General features: G+C 40.7%; 1 protein-coding gene across 8 annotated transcripts in view; it reads left to right on the top strand.

Annotated features, from left to right (window-relative positions):
• The window catches only part of FGGY (FGGY carbohydrate kinase domain containing), a 559,614-nt gene that overhangs the window by 410,965 nt on the left and 130,173 nt on the right, over positions 1-18,476 (top strand). For all 8 annotated transcript variants that reach the window (XM_044002606.1, XM_044002608.1, XM_044002603.1 and 5 more), the window contains one exon: positions 7,286-7,393. In XM_044002606.1, the coding sequence (XP_043858541.1) occupies positions 7,286-7,393 (108 nt within the window). The remainder of the gene's footprint in view (positions 1-7,285; positions 7,394-18,476) is intronic.

Raw genomic sequence — 18,476 nt, 5'->3', positions numbered from 1 at the left:
CTTACTTACTGTGTGACCCTGGATAACTGGTTTCTCCTCTTGGGGCCTCAGGCAACTCATCTAATGATGATAGTAGCTATCATTTATATGGCACCTACTGTGTGCCAAACAGGCAGCTAGGTGGCACAGTGGAAAGAGAACCTCACCTGAAGTAAAGGAGACTCATCTTCCTGAGTTCAAATCTGGCCTCAGACATTTATTTAGTAGCTGTGGAACCCCAGGCAAGTCATTTAAACCTGTTTGCTTCAGTTTTCTCATCTGTAAAATGAACTGGACAATGAAACAGCAAACCACTCCAGCAGTATCTTTGCCAAGAAAATGCCAAATGAAGTCACAAAGAGTCAAACACGACAGAAAAATGACTGAACAACAACTACATGTTTATGCTGGAAATGAGAAGGCAGAGGAGAAATCAGGAAATATTTGACTTCTTTAAGTATTTGAAGGATGGGGGCAGCTAGATGGCGCAGTGGATAGAGCACCGGCCTTGGAGTCAGGAGTACCTGAGTTCAAATCCAGCCTCAGACATTTAACACACTTACTAGTTGTGTGACCCTGGGCAAGTCACTTAACCCCAATTGCCTCACTCTAAAAAAAAAAAAAAAGTATTTGAAGGACTATCATAAGGAGAGATTCTAGTTCTTCTCTTTGACCACTGAGAGTAGACCCAAGAGCAATGAATGGAAGTGGCTAAAAGGAAAATGTTAAATTACTGTCAAGAAAAACTCCCTAACAATTAAAACCATCCCAAAGTGGAGCAGACTGTCTTAGATGGCTGGTGAACTCATGAAAGGTCCCAGTATTCATTGCATTTTATATATATATATATATATTTTTTTTTTTTTTTGCAGGGCAATGGGGGTTAAGTGACTTGCCCAGGGTCACACAGCTAGTAAGTATCAAGTGTCTGAGACCAGATTTGAACTCAGGTACTCCTGAATCCAGGGCCAGTGCTTTATCCACTGTGCCACCTAGCCGCCCCCGCATTATATCTTAAGGTGGCTAAGAGATGGATGTAAGGGAGAAACTGGCTCTGGCTGGACATTCCTGTCTTGTTTCTTTTTTTGTTTGTTTGTTTGGTTTGGTTTTTGGTTTTGTTTTGTTTGGTTTTGTTTTGTTCGTTTTTGTTTTTTAGTGAGGCAGTTGGGGTTAAGTGACTTGCCCAGGGTCACACAGCTAGTAAGTGTTAAGTGTCTGAGGCCGGATTTGAACTCAAGTACTCCTGAACTCCAGGGCTGGTGCTCTATCCACTGCGCCACCTAGCTGCCCTCCTGTCTTGTTTCTTATTTCTTTCCTCCACACACTCTATGCCAATTGACCACAATACTCAGCATTATATCTCCAACACGTCTGGAATGCCATCCTTCTTCATCTTGGCTTCTTTTAGAGACCTTGGCTTCATTTAGTTCACAGCTTTGGAGTCTTTCCCTACGGTCCTCTTCCCATCACCCCCAATCCAATGCTCCCCTCTTCCTGAGATGACTTTGTATTTCATTATCTGTCCTGATGAGATACCCAGTGAAAGGTAAGCTCCTTGAAGGCAGCGATAGTGCCTTTATCTTTGCATTTCTAGCACAGTGCCTTCTGTTTAGAAGATGCATAATTGGCAATGAATGAAAGCAAGTCCTCAGGGCTGAATGGGTCATTTCAATAGAATTGGATGTTGATGACCTAAGAGACCTTTTCACAGGCATCCAGTGAGAGTTTTTTAAGTCTTTTTTTCTATTGGTTCTAGCATAACCATTTTATTTCCCAAGCACAGAGTCGTTGTCCCCTTTGGAAAGACAAAGCAGCAACAGTATGGCAGCCATGCCCCAAAGGAGTGTGTGTGTGTGTGTGTGTGTGTGTGTGTGTGTGTGTGTGTGTGTGAGTGAAATAGACACACACACACACACAAAAAAAAACAAAGACAAAAAGACAGATTCAGAGATGGAGAGACAGAGAAAGACACACACAGAGACAGACAGAGAGAGACAGAGATAGAAACACAGAGAGATTTAGCTTTCATGGTGATATTTTATTTTTAAATATTTATGCTCTCTGTAAAGTATTTATTGAACTAATTTGTTTTAAAAAATTAAGTAACCAGAAACCATTATTTGTACTCTCCAGAGAAGCCAGGATTTAGGCTTGTTCAGAAATGTTTTGGGAAGTCTATTTCTGCATCATTGTTTTCTTGCTTAATTCTGGTTGCTTTTTTCTATTTTTTCTGATGAGAAGCATCTGTAATTCTAGATGACTGTGGACAAACAAGAACCAACTTATGTGTCTTTCCAATAATGGAGTTAGTGCAAGGCATACTTGGCATCCTAATTTCAGTAACATGGTTGAATTTTTCAGACCCTGTCAGTCAACAAACTTGTGTTAAGGTCTTACTATATGCCAGGCACCGTGAGTGCTAGGAATACAAAGAAAGACAAAATCCAGTCCCTGCCCTCAAAGATTTTACATCTTAGTAGAGGAGAAAACATATAAATAGGTACATACGAGACACAGAATAGAAAGTTAATATCACTGAAAAGGCTATTGTCTGTTCTTCATTGTGAAGAGTACTAATGAAATCAAAGGGTCTTGTGCATGAATTAGACTTAAGTTAGGCAGAGTTGCACAAAGTCATCAGCCTCACTAGCTCTTCCAGAGTCATCAAAGTCCAGTGGCAAGACAAAAGTCAAGATGACTGGCCATGGCCTAGGATGCCGCAGAGGCTTACTTACTATGTGACCCTGGATAACTGATTTTTCCTCTTGGAGCTTTGGGCAATTCTTCAATGATGATAATAACTAACATTTATATTGCACCTGCTGTGTGCCAAGCAGGCAGCTAGGTTGCACAGTGGAGAGAGCACCTCACCTGGAATAAGGAAGACTCATCTTTCTGAGTTCAAATCTGGACTTGTGCTGAATCTTGAAGGACTCGAGCCAGGGAAGCCAGGAGGGGGAGGTGAGAGGGGCAGAGCATTTCATAAATAAATTATAACCAGTACAGAGACATGGAGATAGGGCATGCAATGATTTGTACAGGAAATTGTAAGAAGGCCAATACAACTAGAAAACAGAGTGTGTGGAGGGGATTAAACTTTAAGAAGACTGGGGGGCAGCTAGGTGGCACAGTGGATAGAGCACCTGCCCTGGAGTCAGGAGGACCTGAGTTCAAATCCGGCCTCAGACACTTGACACTTACTATCTGTGTGATGCTGGGCAAATCACTTAACCCCAATTGCTTCACCAAAAGAAGAAGAAGAAGAAGAAGAAGAAGAAGAAGAAGAAGAAGAAGAAGGAGAAGGAGAAGGAGAAGGAGAAGGAGAAGGAGAAGGAGAAGGAGAAGGAGAAGGAGAAGGAGAAGGAGAAGGAGAAGGAGAAGGAGAAGGAGAAGGAGAAGGAGAAGGAGAAGGAGAAGGAGAAGGAGAAGGAGAAGAAGGAGAAGGAGAAGGAGAAGGAGAAGGAGAAGGAGAAGAAGGAGAAGACGATGACGACGACAATGATGATGACTGGGAAGATAAGAAGAGACAAATTTGTGAAAAGCTTTGAATGCCAAGAAGAGGATTTTACATTTTATCCTGTAGATAATAGAGAGCCATGGAGGTCATTGGTAGGGGTGTGGGGAGGACTAGTCATATCTACTTTTTAGAAAAATGACCTTGGCTACTAAGAGAAGGATGTACTGGACTGAGTAGGGCCTTGAGGCAGGAAGCCCAATTGGAACTTTATTGCAGTCATCTAGGTGGGAGATGGTGAATGTCTAAAAGAAGGTGATGGCTGTGTGAGTGGAGAGATGGAGAAAAGGGAACCTAATCGAGAGCTTCTGTGAAGGTAGAAATGGACAAACTTGGAAACAATTAGACATATTGTGGTGAAAGAGACTTCAATCAGGGCCTCGAGCTTGAGTACTGGGAGTGTAGTGATCTCCTTGGTGGTAATAAGAAAATCTGGAAGAGATGAGTGTGGAGGATCATGGGAGTACTTCTGCTTTGGACATGTTGAGTTTGAAATACCTACAGGGACACCTTGTCAAAATGCCCAATAAGGAGTTGGTGATATTCAGGTATCAATCAGGAGGGAGTTTCAGGTTAGGTATTTAGATCTGGAAGCCATCTTCGTAAAGATGATTATTGAACCCAGGGGAAATAATGGAACAACTAAACAAAATAGTATGGAAGACGTAGAGAAGTGTGAGTAGGATAGAGCCTTAAGGGATACCCACCATTAGTAAGTGTGATCTCGACAAAAAGTCAGCAAGAATGATCAGACCACAAAGAAGAACCAAGAGAGAACATTGTCACGAAGACCTAGAGAGGAGAGAGTATTCAACAGGAGGAAGTGACCGTCTGTGTCCAACAGTGGCTGCAAAGGGGTCTAGAAGGATGAGGAATAAGAAAAGGCCATTAGCTTGGTCAATGAAGAGATCATTAGTAATGATGAAGAGGGCAGTTTCCATTGAATTATGAGGCCAGATTACAGAGGGTTTAGGAGTGAGAGAAAGGAAGTGGAGGCACAAAGTGTAGATGGCTTCTTCTAAGAGTTTATGCCTGAAGGGGAGGAAAGATATAGGCTAATAGCTAGCAGGAATGATTGGCTCAAGTCAGGGGATATTTTAAGGATTGAGGCTACAAGCACAGGAACAGAGAAGGATATCATAGATAGGAAGAGTTTGGCATTAATGGGGGAGGTGATAGATGGAGCAATCTGCCAGAGAATCCTGGGAGGGTTGGGAACAAAGATGCATGTAGAGGACTTTTCCTTGGCAAAGAGAAAGACAACTTTTTCATCTAAGATGGGAGAGAAGAAGGAGATGGTAGAGAAAGTTGCCTGCATTATCTTGAGATGGTTAAGGTATGGTGGTAAAAGAATAAATCTATAATCATTTCTATGTGAAGCCAAGGTGGAGTGGAGAAGTAGGTCATGGAAACTGGGTATATTTGGTAACTGGAAAGTTAGGGAACTTGAGGAAGTAACAATATGTCTACTGAAGTCCCCTAGTATGAAGGTAGATGGGGAGGAGAGAAAAACCGTGATCAACACACTGAATTCCTGGAGGAAGGCAGGAGGCTGTCCTAGGTATCAATGGATAAGAACTTCAAGAATCAGGATTAGGTGATCACTTTAGAGGATGTCCCAAACCACCCACCTCCCCATGCTAGCAGGTCTGATTGGTTTCTGTCTTATGATGTCCTAGGCAGTAAAGTGCCCATTAGCAAGGAAGCTGTAAGTTTCTAGAGTAGAAAGTTACAGGAAACAATTTCTGAAAAGACTGATCATTTAAAGGAAGATAATGTTTCTGGCATCATAGATTAAGAGGTGGAAAGAATCTTAGAGACTGGCAAGGTCAATTTATCCACTTTACTGATAAAGAAACAGCTTCATTGAGGTTATCAGAATAAAATTCAATAATATATGTAAAATATTTGGCAAAACATAATTGCTGGCTATAACCAATGATAGTCAAAGGAAGGTTGATTTATAAGAGGAAGGTCTTTCAAGGCCTTAAGAATATAGAATCATACATCTCAAGTCGGAAGGGTCCTCAAAGTCCTCCTAGTTCAGTCCATTCATTTTATTTATTTATCTATCTATCTATCTATCTATCTATCTATCTATCTATCTATTTATTTATTTAAATTAATAAAGTATTTTATTTTTTCCCATTACATGTAAAGATAGTTCTCAACTTTTGTTTATACAAGCTTTCCAATTTCAGATTTTTCTCCCTCTGTCCCCTCCCTCCCCCTCCCCTAGGCAGCAGGTAATCTGATATAGGTTTTATATATATATCATTAGTCATGTTATAAGAGAAAAATCAGAGCAATGATGAAACACCTCAAAATAGAAAAACATCAGGACCAAAAACAAAAGAAATAGTATGGTTCATTCAGCATCTATACTCCACAGTTCTTTTTTTTTTCTCCTGGATTTGGAGATCCTCTTCTATCATAAGTTCCCTGGAACTTTTCTGTACCATTGCATTGGTGAGAAGAATATAGTCCATCACAGTAGCTCAACATTCAATGTTGATGATACTGTGTACAATGTTCTTCTGGTTCTGCTCATCTCACTCATCATCAGCCCATGCAAGACCTTCTAGGTTTCTCTGAACTCCTTCTGCTCATCGTTTCTTACAGCACAATAGTATTCCATTGTATTCATATACCACAACTTGTCCAGCCATTCCCCAATTTATGGGCATCCCCTCAACTTCCAATTCCTTGCCACCACATAAAGAGCAGCTATAAATGTTTTTGTACATGTGGGTCGCTTTCCCCTTTCCATGATTTCTTTGGGCAAAAGACCCAAAAGTGGTATTGCTGGGTCAAAGGGTATGCACAGCTTTATCGCCCTTTGAATCCATTCATTTTATAAGGGGAAAAAAAAACTGTGGCCCTGAGAAGTTAAATGATGACCAAGATCATACAACTAGAATTAATAGCAAGAGTTGAGTTTGACCCTAGAACCAATGCTTTTTCTAGGTGACCTTGGGCAAACCACTTAACTTATGGGCCTCAGTTTCCTTCTTCTATAAAATGTGAAAGTCATATTGCATAGTTTCTAAGGTCACTTCTAGCTCTTAATCTTGTGATCTATGAACTACGTACTTCTTTTAGAGATGTACCTGTATGTGTTTATTGGTTCATCTCATTAACATACAAACCCATTTAAAGAAACAAATGAACAAACAGACAAAAATAACCCAGAGAATTGGTAGCCTTGGAGTTGAGATTAAGGCTTAAAGTTTTAATTCTCTGGGTACATCTAGGAATATAAAAACCCAATCACTCCCAGGATTTGCCATATGGCATCCTGTTCACAGAATCCCAGACTGAGAGCCAAGAGGATTCTTACCCAAGAATCACCTCTCTCATATCCTCTGTAAGTGACCATTCAGCCTCAGCCTTCCCCACTGTCCTTTGAAACAATTCTTCTTAATAACTAAAAGTCTCCTTTGTGGTTGCCACTGATTGGAAGCCTCTTGCTATCTCTTATTTTCCTCCATCTATCTCTCTCCTTCCTCCTCTATTCCTCTTCCTCTACAGATCAGCAGATTAGGGATGAGCTGGAAATTTGCAGTTTGAGAATCGCCTATAATAGTGAGAGTCTCAGGGACCTGGCCAAGGTCATACCACCAGCACATATCAGAGGTGCGATTTGAATCCCAAATCATTCCCTTGTCCACTTGCCAACTGACATAGTTTATTTTCTCCTTTCTACCACATCAGTCCCAAATGGTTTCTTCCCATTATCATGTGACCAAGATAGCCTTTCACCTCATTCATCTGCTTTATCTCTCTTTCCAGATCAGCCAAGGTCCCATTTTTGTACCAGGCATTTGGGGCCCGTATTTCTCAGCTATGGTGCCTGGATTTTGGCTAAATGAAGGAGGGCAGAGCGTTACTGGAAAACTGGTAAGTTAAGAGAATGGACTGATCCTTCAGGACATTCATCCATTCACCCATGGATTCATTCAATAAACCTTGATTAAGGCACCCACTAATAACATCCAGGTTCTCATGGAGTCCTGGGGGCGACAGAAGGTTTAGATAAAACATAATTCCTTTTCTCCTGAAACTCATGGGTAGGAGGCTAAGACATCTTCATAGATAACCATAATAAGAATATATGGATTCTAGATATATTAATGATTTATAATATTAGCTCTATTGATTTAGAATGAAAGGGGACCTTGAAGGGAGCAAGTGACTGAGATGAGATTTGGACCCAGTTCCTCAGATTCCCAAGCTGGGGCTCTTTCCACTATAGCATGCTGTTCCTCATAATTATATGAGATAGACATTGAAGAGGGGCCTTAATTGAATGCCTTGTGTGGCTCTTGCAGTTCTGTAAGAAAATACAAAACCCGACCAGCCAGGCCACACACATATCTTAGCAGGTCCCATGTCCCAAGAGGGTTCACTGGAAGTTAAATCAATAGAATTTGCTTTGCTTTTGCTGGCTTAGGTGAATAAGTGAATGAGTGGAGATTGATGAGCCTGGGTCTTTTATCGTGAGCGTGGCTTTTCCAGCTACCAGAGTGCATGTGATAACCCCATCTGCAGCTCCAATCTGCCAAGCTGCGGGGAAGAGGAGGAGGAAGGGGAGAAGGGACTGAGAGGGACTGAGAAACCCAGCTGGAGGACAGGGGTTAGCCTGTAAAGGAGAAGAAGAGATGCTGCCCAAAGCATCTTGGGATAAAAGGTCCCTGGGAATATCTTCTGGCATGGTGATTAGTTCTCTCTATTCTTCCACCTGTTTCTACTCCTTGACTCTCTACCTCCTGTTCCTGACCCTGTTCTAGGATCCAGGCTAAGAGTAATTGTACTGTCACAGTCTAGATCCAGAACATTGGAAGGTGGGTAGTGCAACGCATCTTAGACTCACAGAATCTCAATTTGGAAAGGACCCCAGATGGCCACAAATCCAACCTTCACTCAAACAAAAGTCTCCTCTGTAAGGCAATGAAGAAGAGAACATCCTTTTTTTTTGTAACAAGCTAACAAGTATCTATTAAGTTTTACTTATGTGTCAGACAATGAAGAGGTCCCCTTTACTTTGTTTCAAGATCTTTAGGGGGCATCTAAGCACGGGCCCTGAATTCAAGAGGACCTGAGTTCAAATCCAGCCTCAGACACTTGACACTTACTAGCTGTGTGACCCTGGGCAAGTCACTCAACCCTTATTGACCTGAAAAAAAACAAAACGACAACAACAAGAACAACAAAAAGAATAGATGGCACTGAATAAATACTGTGCGGCTTTCCCTTTATTTTTCTAATGGCCAAAGGAGGTCTTAACAAGCTCTTCTCTTCTCTGCCACCTGATCAACCCTTGATCGCTCTTTGTTTGCTTCCTCTCCACAGTCAGATTATTTTAATAGCTAGACCCCAGCCTTTGTGGATTCCAGCTTGGGACAAGCATCCACTCCCAAGTAGATAGCAGTCAGTCTCTTCCTCCCCCTTAGCCATCATCCCTCCAACACTGAATCTTTTCCAGAAAATCATCTGCGTACAGCTAGAGCAAGCCACAGACATTCATAAGCAAGTATTCATAAGCTCCTTGGCATCTTGCTCTGGGGACAACCTTTTCATATGGATGTGAAAGATGCAGTATAATCCACAGCTCCCATCTCTGCTCTGGGCTCTGGCAGCTCTTGGCGACTCCGAGTTTGAGAGAAAGTGCCAGCCTTTTGGAGAGGTGGAGATTTATTTCCCTGAGAGCTCTGCCAGAGCTCAGGCCTTGTCTTTAGTGGACACAGAGATACATGTGTGGGCGGAGAGTGTCCCCAAAGTCGTGGTGCAGCTTTAAGTCATTAAAGCTTAAAAGTGCATTAAGACTTTGGGGACAATCCATAGCAATAGATAGGTATATATCTCCTCTATTCCTTTGTGTGGGTTTGTAGTCTCCACCGCCAGTCTCTGTGTTGGTCTATACATGTATACACACACACACACACACACATCACACACATGTAGTACATGTGTGTATATAATACATATATACATGTATGAATTGTGTTTATGTGTAGATATGTACAGATGTATATATGCGCATGCATAGACATACACATAAACGTGTTTGAAATGTGTGTATGTGTATATATGTACATGTGTATATGTGTGCATGCAAAAACACACACACACACACAGTCTACCGATATAGATGTGTACCTGTTATACAACTCATCAGAGTTATATTAACTCATCAGAGTTGTCCGGGGGCAACTGAAAGATTCAGTACCTTGCCTAGGTATGAATGAACACGGGCAGGTAAATGGCACAGGGAATAGAGCGCCAGGCCTGGAGTCAGAAAGAACTGAGTTCAAATCCAGCCTCAGTCACTTACTAGCCACGTAACCCCGGGCAAGTCACTTAAGACTGTTTGCCTCAATTTCTTCATCTGTAAAATGAGCTGGAGAAGGAAACAGCAAACCACTCCAGTATCTCTACCAAGAAAACCCCAAAAGGGGTCACAAAGAATTGGACTCAACTGAAAACAACTGAACAACTGGATATGAATAAGAAGCAAATGAGCATAATGGAAAGATAACCAACCGTTGAGTAAGGAAGACCTGGGTTCAGATCCTGCCTCTGAAATTCTAGGAAACTCTTGAAGAGGTTTTTGAAGAGGATCCCCATCAAGGTCAAGTTAGATTAGGTGACTCTTGGTGCCCCTCTCAGCTCTGAAGTTCTGTGATTCTGTAGTACAGTGCCAATTTATTTATTTACTTCCTTGTTTGTTTGTTTATTTATTTACTGGGCAATGAGCATTAAGTGACTTACCCAGGGTCACAGAGCTAGTAAGTGTCAAGTGTCTGAGGTCAGATTTGAACTCAGGTCCTTCTAAATTCAGGGCTAGTGCTTTATCCACTGTGCCACCTAGCTGCCCTGGTACCACTGAGGCTTCTCTATATCCTATCTCCAACATCTGCTTGTATACCCTAAGAAAGGGACACAGTCACATTAAGCATTAAAGTCAGGATTAGAACCCAGGGTTCTCCTATTCCAAGTCTGGTGTTTTGTTTTGTTTTGTTTTGTTTAAACTACACCTTCCATCCTTTAATTTAAATCATTTTGCTCTCATAGATTAGAGGGTGGCTTGAATTCTGCAAAGTGAGGGTTGGTTTCTAGCTCTAACATTCACTCTCTATGTGGCCTTAGATGTCAATTTACCTTAAGTTGTGAGAGAAGAGGAAAGGAACAACCTTTTATTAAGCACTTACTATGTGCCAGCCATAGTGCTAAGCACTTGACACATATAATCTCATTTGATCCTCACAACAACCCTGGGGGGCAGGGTAAATGCTATTATTATCCCCATTTTACAGACAAGGGAATGGCAGAAGATGGAGGTCAAGCGACTTGCTCACAGTCAAAAAATTAGTGAGTGTGTGAGGGCAGAGTTGAATTCAGGTCTTCTGGTCTCCTGGAACTGCAACACCTATCTGCCACAGTTTAATTGTCTTTTATTTTGTTTTTGTTTTTATTTTGTTTTTTGTTTGCTTTTTTCCAAGGCAGTGAGGGTTAAGTGACTTGCCCAGGGTCACAAAGCAAGTGCCTGAGGCCAGATTTGAACTCAGGTCCTCCTGAATCCAGGGCTGGTGCTTTATCTACTGTGCCACCTAGCTGTCCCCAATTTCCTTGTCTTTTAAAGAGAAATCATACAACCTCCCCTATTCAGTGAGCAAAGCACTTGTGACATTTGAGTAAGACTATGCCTGTATAATAAGCATTGTGAACTCCAAAAAGCAGAGAAGGCTTAAGTCCATATGCAGAAATTGGCCTTTCTACAAATTGGCAAATGGGACCTACTTGTGTATGTGTTTAAACAACTATGTTAAGGGTTTAAAAGACAATTGTGTTCATTAAAAACACTTTTATTGAGTTCAAAATAAGTTTGAGTTGAGTTAGTTAAAATAATGAAATAAACACAACTTTCCTGGATTGAAAATGGATTGTTTTGTCAATTTGATGTTTCAAATTTGATAATTATATTTTTAATTGTATTCTTCCCCACCTCCCCACTCCCCCTGCCAAGCCCCAAATCAAGCCTTTTTCCTATGATTTGGATGGATTCCATCGGCCTGTTTACAGATGGTCAGGTCCTTTGGTAAATGGGCCAGTTTCTGCATATGGGCCCTTTATACTCGTCCTCACATCTGTTTGTTCCTTTGCCAAAATGTATGCTGTCTTTCTTACTTTCTCCCTCAGATGTGTTTTTGATGGCAGAATACATGTTTCCTCCACATTTTATACATCGAACTCCTACCTCCTAAGGCTCAGGGCTTTGGGTGATTAGGGTCAGCCAACAGAGCCCTTGGGAAGAAACTCTTTTAAAGAGGCAGTGTACTAGACAAAGGGAGACCCAAGAGAGAGGAAATGGCAAGCTGGCCCTGACTAAGCCAAATTCAAAGGGTGCTGAAATCTAAGAGGCCACCTTGGAGGCGACTGGCATGTCTGTAGCAATAGTGCAAAGCCGAGGAGTCAGGAAATATACATATACATACATATATATATATATGTGTGTGTGTGTGTGTGTGTGTGTGTGTATATATATATATATATATATATATATATATATATATAACAGGAAGCATCAGGCATCAAGGAAAGGCTGCCATGTGATTGCTCTGGCAAGGAGGGTTGCCTTCCTCATGTCTCCTTGTTCAATCACATCCCTGCTGCCCTGCATCTGCATTCATAAAACCTTCTCTTATTCTCAGGCCAGTAATGCTCTATCTCCTTAGATGATGGCAATGGCCCAAGCAAGGACTACACTCACTCTTTCAATGTGCACATTTACTGCAAGCAAGGCTCCAAGCCTGTATCAGAGGTTGTGTCTGAGCCAAAGTGGCTAAAAGCCATTGAAGCCGCTCTGCTTTCTTCACAAAGTTTTGTCAATGATCTACCTCTTCCTAGGATCCCCAAAGTTCAAATCAATTGATCCCCTTGTCATTTAGACAAAACGAGCAGAACCTGTCCTCCTGACAAGATATAATCTCGCAGACTAGAAAAGCAAGACAGTGATGAAGCAACCTATTTGAATCTTTATTTGTCTATCATTCACAACACCAGAAGTAAAGGTCATTTTGTTCATTTTCCATGACCAAAACATATAGATAACTCCCATCCCCCACAGCAAAAATAAAAACTGTCTTCCTAACCATTAGAATGATCTCAAAATGTAATGGGTTGCTATATTGGTCTGTTGTAGGAATTGGTGAGATTTAAACTGAATAACAGAAAACTCAGGGGGACATAACAGATGTCATGAAGTAATTGAAAGGCTGCCCAGTGGAAGTAGGATTTAGACTTATGTTCCCTGGCACCAAAGGGTTGAACTAGAAAGGATGAGTATGTTTCAATAATATCATCAAACAACCCAGGAAGGAATGGGAGATGCTCAATAAAAAAAAGAAAAAAGAAAATTTTGAAAACACAATGGGAAACAATTCTAATGGGGGGAGGAGGCAAAATTTGTCTGAAGAGAAATGGAGGCACAGAGTATTTAACCAACTAACCTGGATTTGAAAATGACATGTTCAAAATGGGAGAAAGAAGAAATATAACAAAAAGACCATCTATAAGAGCATGGCAAGGCCATGAAAAATGGTGTCAGGAAATCTAAAATTCAAAATAAGCTGAGGCTGATAGAGAAGCTAAGGAGAGCAAAAAGGGTGTTGGTTTGTTTAGCTATATTGGGAAGGTGGGGGGAAGGTAGGGATATTAATGGAAAATCCCTTCCCTTGGAGTGGATTGGGATAATGATAACTGACAATAGCTTTTCAAGTGTTAGTCTGTTTGTTTCCTTGGTCAAGGAGAATGAACTTTATACTAGAAATGATTGAACAAAAATAACAAGCAGAGAGTAGATATCCAATATAAGTAAAAGGATAACAAGAGGACACCTACTTACTCTTGATGAATTCAAGTCCCTTAGCACATGAACCATATCCATGGGTACTGAAAGAATGGGCAAATGTAACTGTTGAGTCATTGTCAGAAATATTTGAAAGATCTTGGAGGAAGAGAAAGGTGCACAAAACTGGAAAAGGGAAAATGGCCTAGTCTTCAAAAATGGGAAGAAAACAGTATAGAAATGAAATAATATTTGTAAGGCACTTAGCACAGTACCTGGAACATGGTAGCCACTTAGTAGTAAATGCTTATTCCCTCCCTGAAAATGGTAGACCAGTAAGACTGACTTCAATTCTTGGCAGAATTCCATACTGGATGATTAAAGAGATGGTTGAGGAACAACCAGAAAAAAAAAACACAACCCAAAACTAGGATTACCAAAAGCCTACCTGCTGTCATCAAAGACAGGTTATTCCAGACCAGCCTTATTTTCTTTTTGACAATGGAAATATTTTGAATATAGTTTATTTAGCAAAACTTTGGATAAAATGTCTTGTATTATTATTACAAAAAAGAAATTGGAAAGTTAGGGATGAAACAATAATACAATCAGAAGGATTAATAAATTATTATATTGTGAGACTCAGGAGTATTTGCTATTGGTTCTAGGGGGTCTCTAGCAGAGCATCCCAAGGATCTGTGCTTCACACTATGCTATTTAGTATTTTCTATCAATAATTTGTATAAAGGCATAGACAATGTGCTCATCAAATTTTCATATGACACAAAATGGGGAGGAATAGTTTCCACATTTAGATAAGAGAGTAAGGATATGTGGTAAAAATTATTTGTGGTAAAGATTAATATAGGAAGTTTTAGCTGAATCATTTGAGAGATCGCACATGCTACTGAGGCAGCTTTTGAAGGACCTCCCCTTTTGGTAGGAAAACTCGAGAACACGAGGAACTTCCTGACACGAACTTAAAAGTGAGTGTGGAAATGGAAGTTGGTGTTCTTTGGCTGTTAATCTTAGCAGTGGCGGCGCGTGCAGGCAAGAGGAGTTCGGAAACACATGGTTGGTGTTCAGCTTTGGGTGTGCTGGTTCACAGCCTGGTGGGCAGTTTGGGATTTGGTGAGTTTTATAAAGGAAAATAGACTAAGTTTAGATCTAAGGTCATTCATCTGTATTTCTATTTCCCTATCTCCCTAATTGGTATCACCTTTTGTTGTCTAATTAATTCCCAAGCAATAAAAATGAATCCCTCACAGATTAAAGCTCAGAGTCTCCTTTTTCTTAGTGGTCTGGGAGATATATATAAAAGGGAAAAGTTAAAAGGGGGAGTTTAATGCTCTGTATATCCGATTTTGAATCTCACAGATAGTAAGATTTCTTGAAAGGATACAGCACTGGGCTTACAAGTAAAGGAAATCCTGCCTAAATCACAATCAGGAAAAATTGCCAGCAAAGTCTTAGATTTTTCCAAGCTGAATGTGCTGTTGCTTCTATATCCCATTCAGGATAAATACAAAATCTTTCACTTGAGTGCAAAAGAAAATCAACTTCATAATATAAGAAGAGTAAGACATGGAAATATAGCAGTTATTCTGGAGGGGGCAGAAAATCATATAACCTATCATACGCAGCACACAAGCACTTGTGACTTTCAAATAAGATTATGTCTATATAAGAATACTTTTTTTTAAAAAAGATCCAGGTGTTTTAGTGAACTTCAAGCTCACCATGAGTTAACAGTTAATTGTTAATATCATTAATACATTAATATCACACTGTGAATCAATATCAAACACTGTAAGTCAACAGTGTGATACTGGGACAAAAAAGCTAACACAATCTTCTGCTGAACTCAGGTATACTGTGGGGGTCTAGGGAGATGTGAGTCCCACTGTACCCTTCTCTAAAATCCAGCACTTAGGAGTGAAAACATACCTTTGGTGTGTTATATTCATGGCCAGGTGCTGAATTTTAGGAAGCACATTGCCAAGCTGGTGAATATGCAGAAGGGAATGAACAGAGTGGTGAACAGTCCTTTTTTCTGACTTTTTAAAAGGATTTAAATGGAAAGGGAATGTTTAAGGTGGAAAAGAGGAGATTTGAAGAGATGGCATATGATAGAATGCCTGTTCTATTTGGATCTAAAGGACAGAATTAGGAGCAATGGGTACAATATGAGAGAAATTAGTCTTAATGTTGGAGGGGGTGAACAAAATAGCTTCCCTAATTCTAGAATTGTCCAAGTATGGACAATATGGGGCAGCTAGGCGACACAGTGCACAGAGCAACAGACCTGGAGTCAGGGAAACTCAGCACCCCTCATCACCAGTTCAAACCTGGCCTTTTACATTTACTAACTGTGTGACCTTGGGAAAATCACTTAACCCTGTTCACCTCAGTTCCTCATCTGTAAAATGAGCTGGAGAAAGACATGGCAGACCACTCTAGCATCTTTGCCAAGAAAACCCAAATGTGGTCACAGAGAGTTGGGCATGACTGAAAAACCACTGAACTCAACAAACTGTGGAAGAGGCTGTTTCAGGAGGTCATGAGCCATGTCTTTCTAGAAAAGTCTTCATTCAAAGTCTCCTTAGCCACTTTGGCAGAATGGCTCTAAGAGAATATTTTGTTCAAGGGCAGATTAGGTCAGATGGCCCCGGACTTCCTGAAGTTCTGTGATCTTGTGATGTCATGGTCCATCCTCACAATTAAATATAGATCTTTCAGACCTTCAGATCTGAGGGGTTGACTAGACTGATACTCCATTAAACAGCAGCAAGAGGCTGTTCTTGAAAGACTTTTTCCAGTCCCTTTCACTTGGTCATGATTTGGATGTGATGATTCCTTTCACTTTAATCTCTTATCCTTCTTAGAAAGCCAATCAACCCAATTCTGGAAGATAATAATAATAATAATAATAATAACTAATATAGATAAATTTGAAGTATGTAAATATTTATCTCACTGTATCCTCACAACTCTGTGAAGTAGATGCTGCTATTCTTTTTTTTTAAAAAACAAATAAGGAAATTGAGGCTGAGAGACTCAAGTGACTTTTCCAGATAGTAGTTAGTATCTAAGTCAGAATTCTATTTCATGTCTTCTTGACTCCAGGTCCTGCACTCTATCCAGTAGAGAAGTTAGTTACCTTTGGGCAGGGATACTACCCACCTCCAGACACCTATATATTGGTAGTCTTATGTAAGGTACTCCCCCTTTCTTATGTGCTGGTACATTGTGTAACAAATGTTGACATTTCTCTAAAATAGAAATATCTAACTGAAATAGAAATTGATCCTTATGGGCCAAATATTGAGTCAGAAAAATCTCAAATTAGCATTATCTCAGTTTTGTTGTATTTTTATTTATTTTGTTAAACATTTTAATCTGGTTGTACTCATTTTATAGATGAGGAAACTGAGGCAGAGGGAAATGAAGTGACTTGTCCCAGTCACACTTCTAGTAAATAGTAGCCCTTGGGTTGTGTGGTTGACACTCCTGTGATAGACTAAGCCCATAATTACTAGTGTGAACAGTACACCCAAACACTGACTATTCAGTTCTCTGTTTTCCTTTCCACTACAGACTTCTCTCTTTTTTATGTTGAGGCAGAATTTTGTTGTGTGGATTCTTGTAGAGTTAGAGTTGGGAGACACATGAGTTTGAATATTGGCTCTGATCCCTACAAACTGTGGTGATCAATCACTTATTGCCCTGAACTCCTCATCCTAGCCCCTCAACACCAACCCCAACGTACTCTACTTCAGGGATGGGAGCTAACGGGAAACAACAGCAGTTGTTCCACACCTCAAGTATCCAGCAGCAGGCAAAATCTGATTTTATTAGCTTTTATCATTACTTTCTCTTCTTTGGGCTTTGTTCTGTGGTGGTACTAGAGAAAGGAAGCCACAAACCACCATGTGCACATTTTCACACACTATAGAACTATTACCAGGAAAGGCGCTCTCTGTATCCTGCCCATTTTCTCCCACACTTTCACAGCTTCATCCTCAAAAGCCAAGTAACAAGTAGCTCACCCTAATTGCTGGATCCTCGCCCACACTCTCATGTTGCCTGAGTGTCCAATGCACTCATTTTATAGAGAGGAAACTGAGGCAGAGGGAAATGAAGTGACTTGGCCCAGTCACACATCTAGTAAGGATCTTGAAGCAGGATCTGATATCAAGTGTTCTTGATTCTATTTACTGTGCTGCCTGACAAAGAGGTAGCTAGGTGGCACCATAGTGTGCAGAGTGTTGGGTGTGGAGTAAAGAAGACTCAACTTCATGAGTTCAAATCCATTCTCAGACACTTCCTACCTGTGTGACCCTGGGCAAGTCACTTAACCCTGCTTGCCTCAGTTTCCTCATTTTAAAATAAAATGGAGAGGGGCAGCTAGGTAGCACAGTGGATAGAGCACCGGCCCTGGAGTCAGGAGGACCTCAGTTCAAATCTGGCCTCAGAAGCTTGACACTTACTAGCTGTGTGACCCTGGGCAAGTCACTTAACCCCAATTGCCTCACCAAAAAAAATAAATAAATAAATTTAAAAAATAAATAAAAAAATAAAATGGAGAAGGAAATGACAACCACGTCCAGTATCTTTGCCAAGAAAACTGCAATGGGTTCATGAAGAGTTTGACATGACTGAACAACAGCAACAGCAACAACTAGCTGGAGTTTCCTAAATCCCAGGTCAGAGCCCCATTGCCTGTAAATTGCACTGGCAAGCTCAGACAAACCTGCCTTAGTTGTGGGCTAGACCAACCTGAAAGGTACCCATTCATTTGAAGAAATCGTGTATGTGCATACATGGGTAGGTACTTATCACTGTTTGGTTTTTTGTTTGACTTTTGGTTGGGCGTAGCCCTGTTTGGAGTGCTTAGTATAGGAAAAAAATAACTGGCAGATCAGATCAGTAGACGTGAAGCCATCAATTGATATTTCAAGATGGCAGAAGAGAAATATGGTACAAAGTGAGAGAAGCAGCAAGATTGTGATGGGCTTAACAACTCAGAGAGCCTTCATCTAGTCTTACCCACACCTGTGCAGAAATTCCCATGACATGAGGCCTGATGAGTGGTCATCCAATTAATCAATTAATCAAAAAGCATTTATTAATCAC

The sequence above is a fragment of the Dromiciops gliroides genome, chromosome 4 (genome assembly GCF_019393635.1).
Source record: "Dromiciops gliroides isolate mDroGli1 chromosome 4, mDroGli1.pri, whole genome shotgun sequence".
Classification (NCBI taxonomy): domain Eukaryota; kingdom Metazoa; phylum Chordata; class Mammalia; order Microbiotheria; family Microbiotheriidae; genus Dromiciops; species Dromiciops gliroides.
Note: the sequence above shows the minus strand (reverse complement) of the source record. Positions and strands in the feature narration are given on the sequence as shown.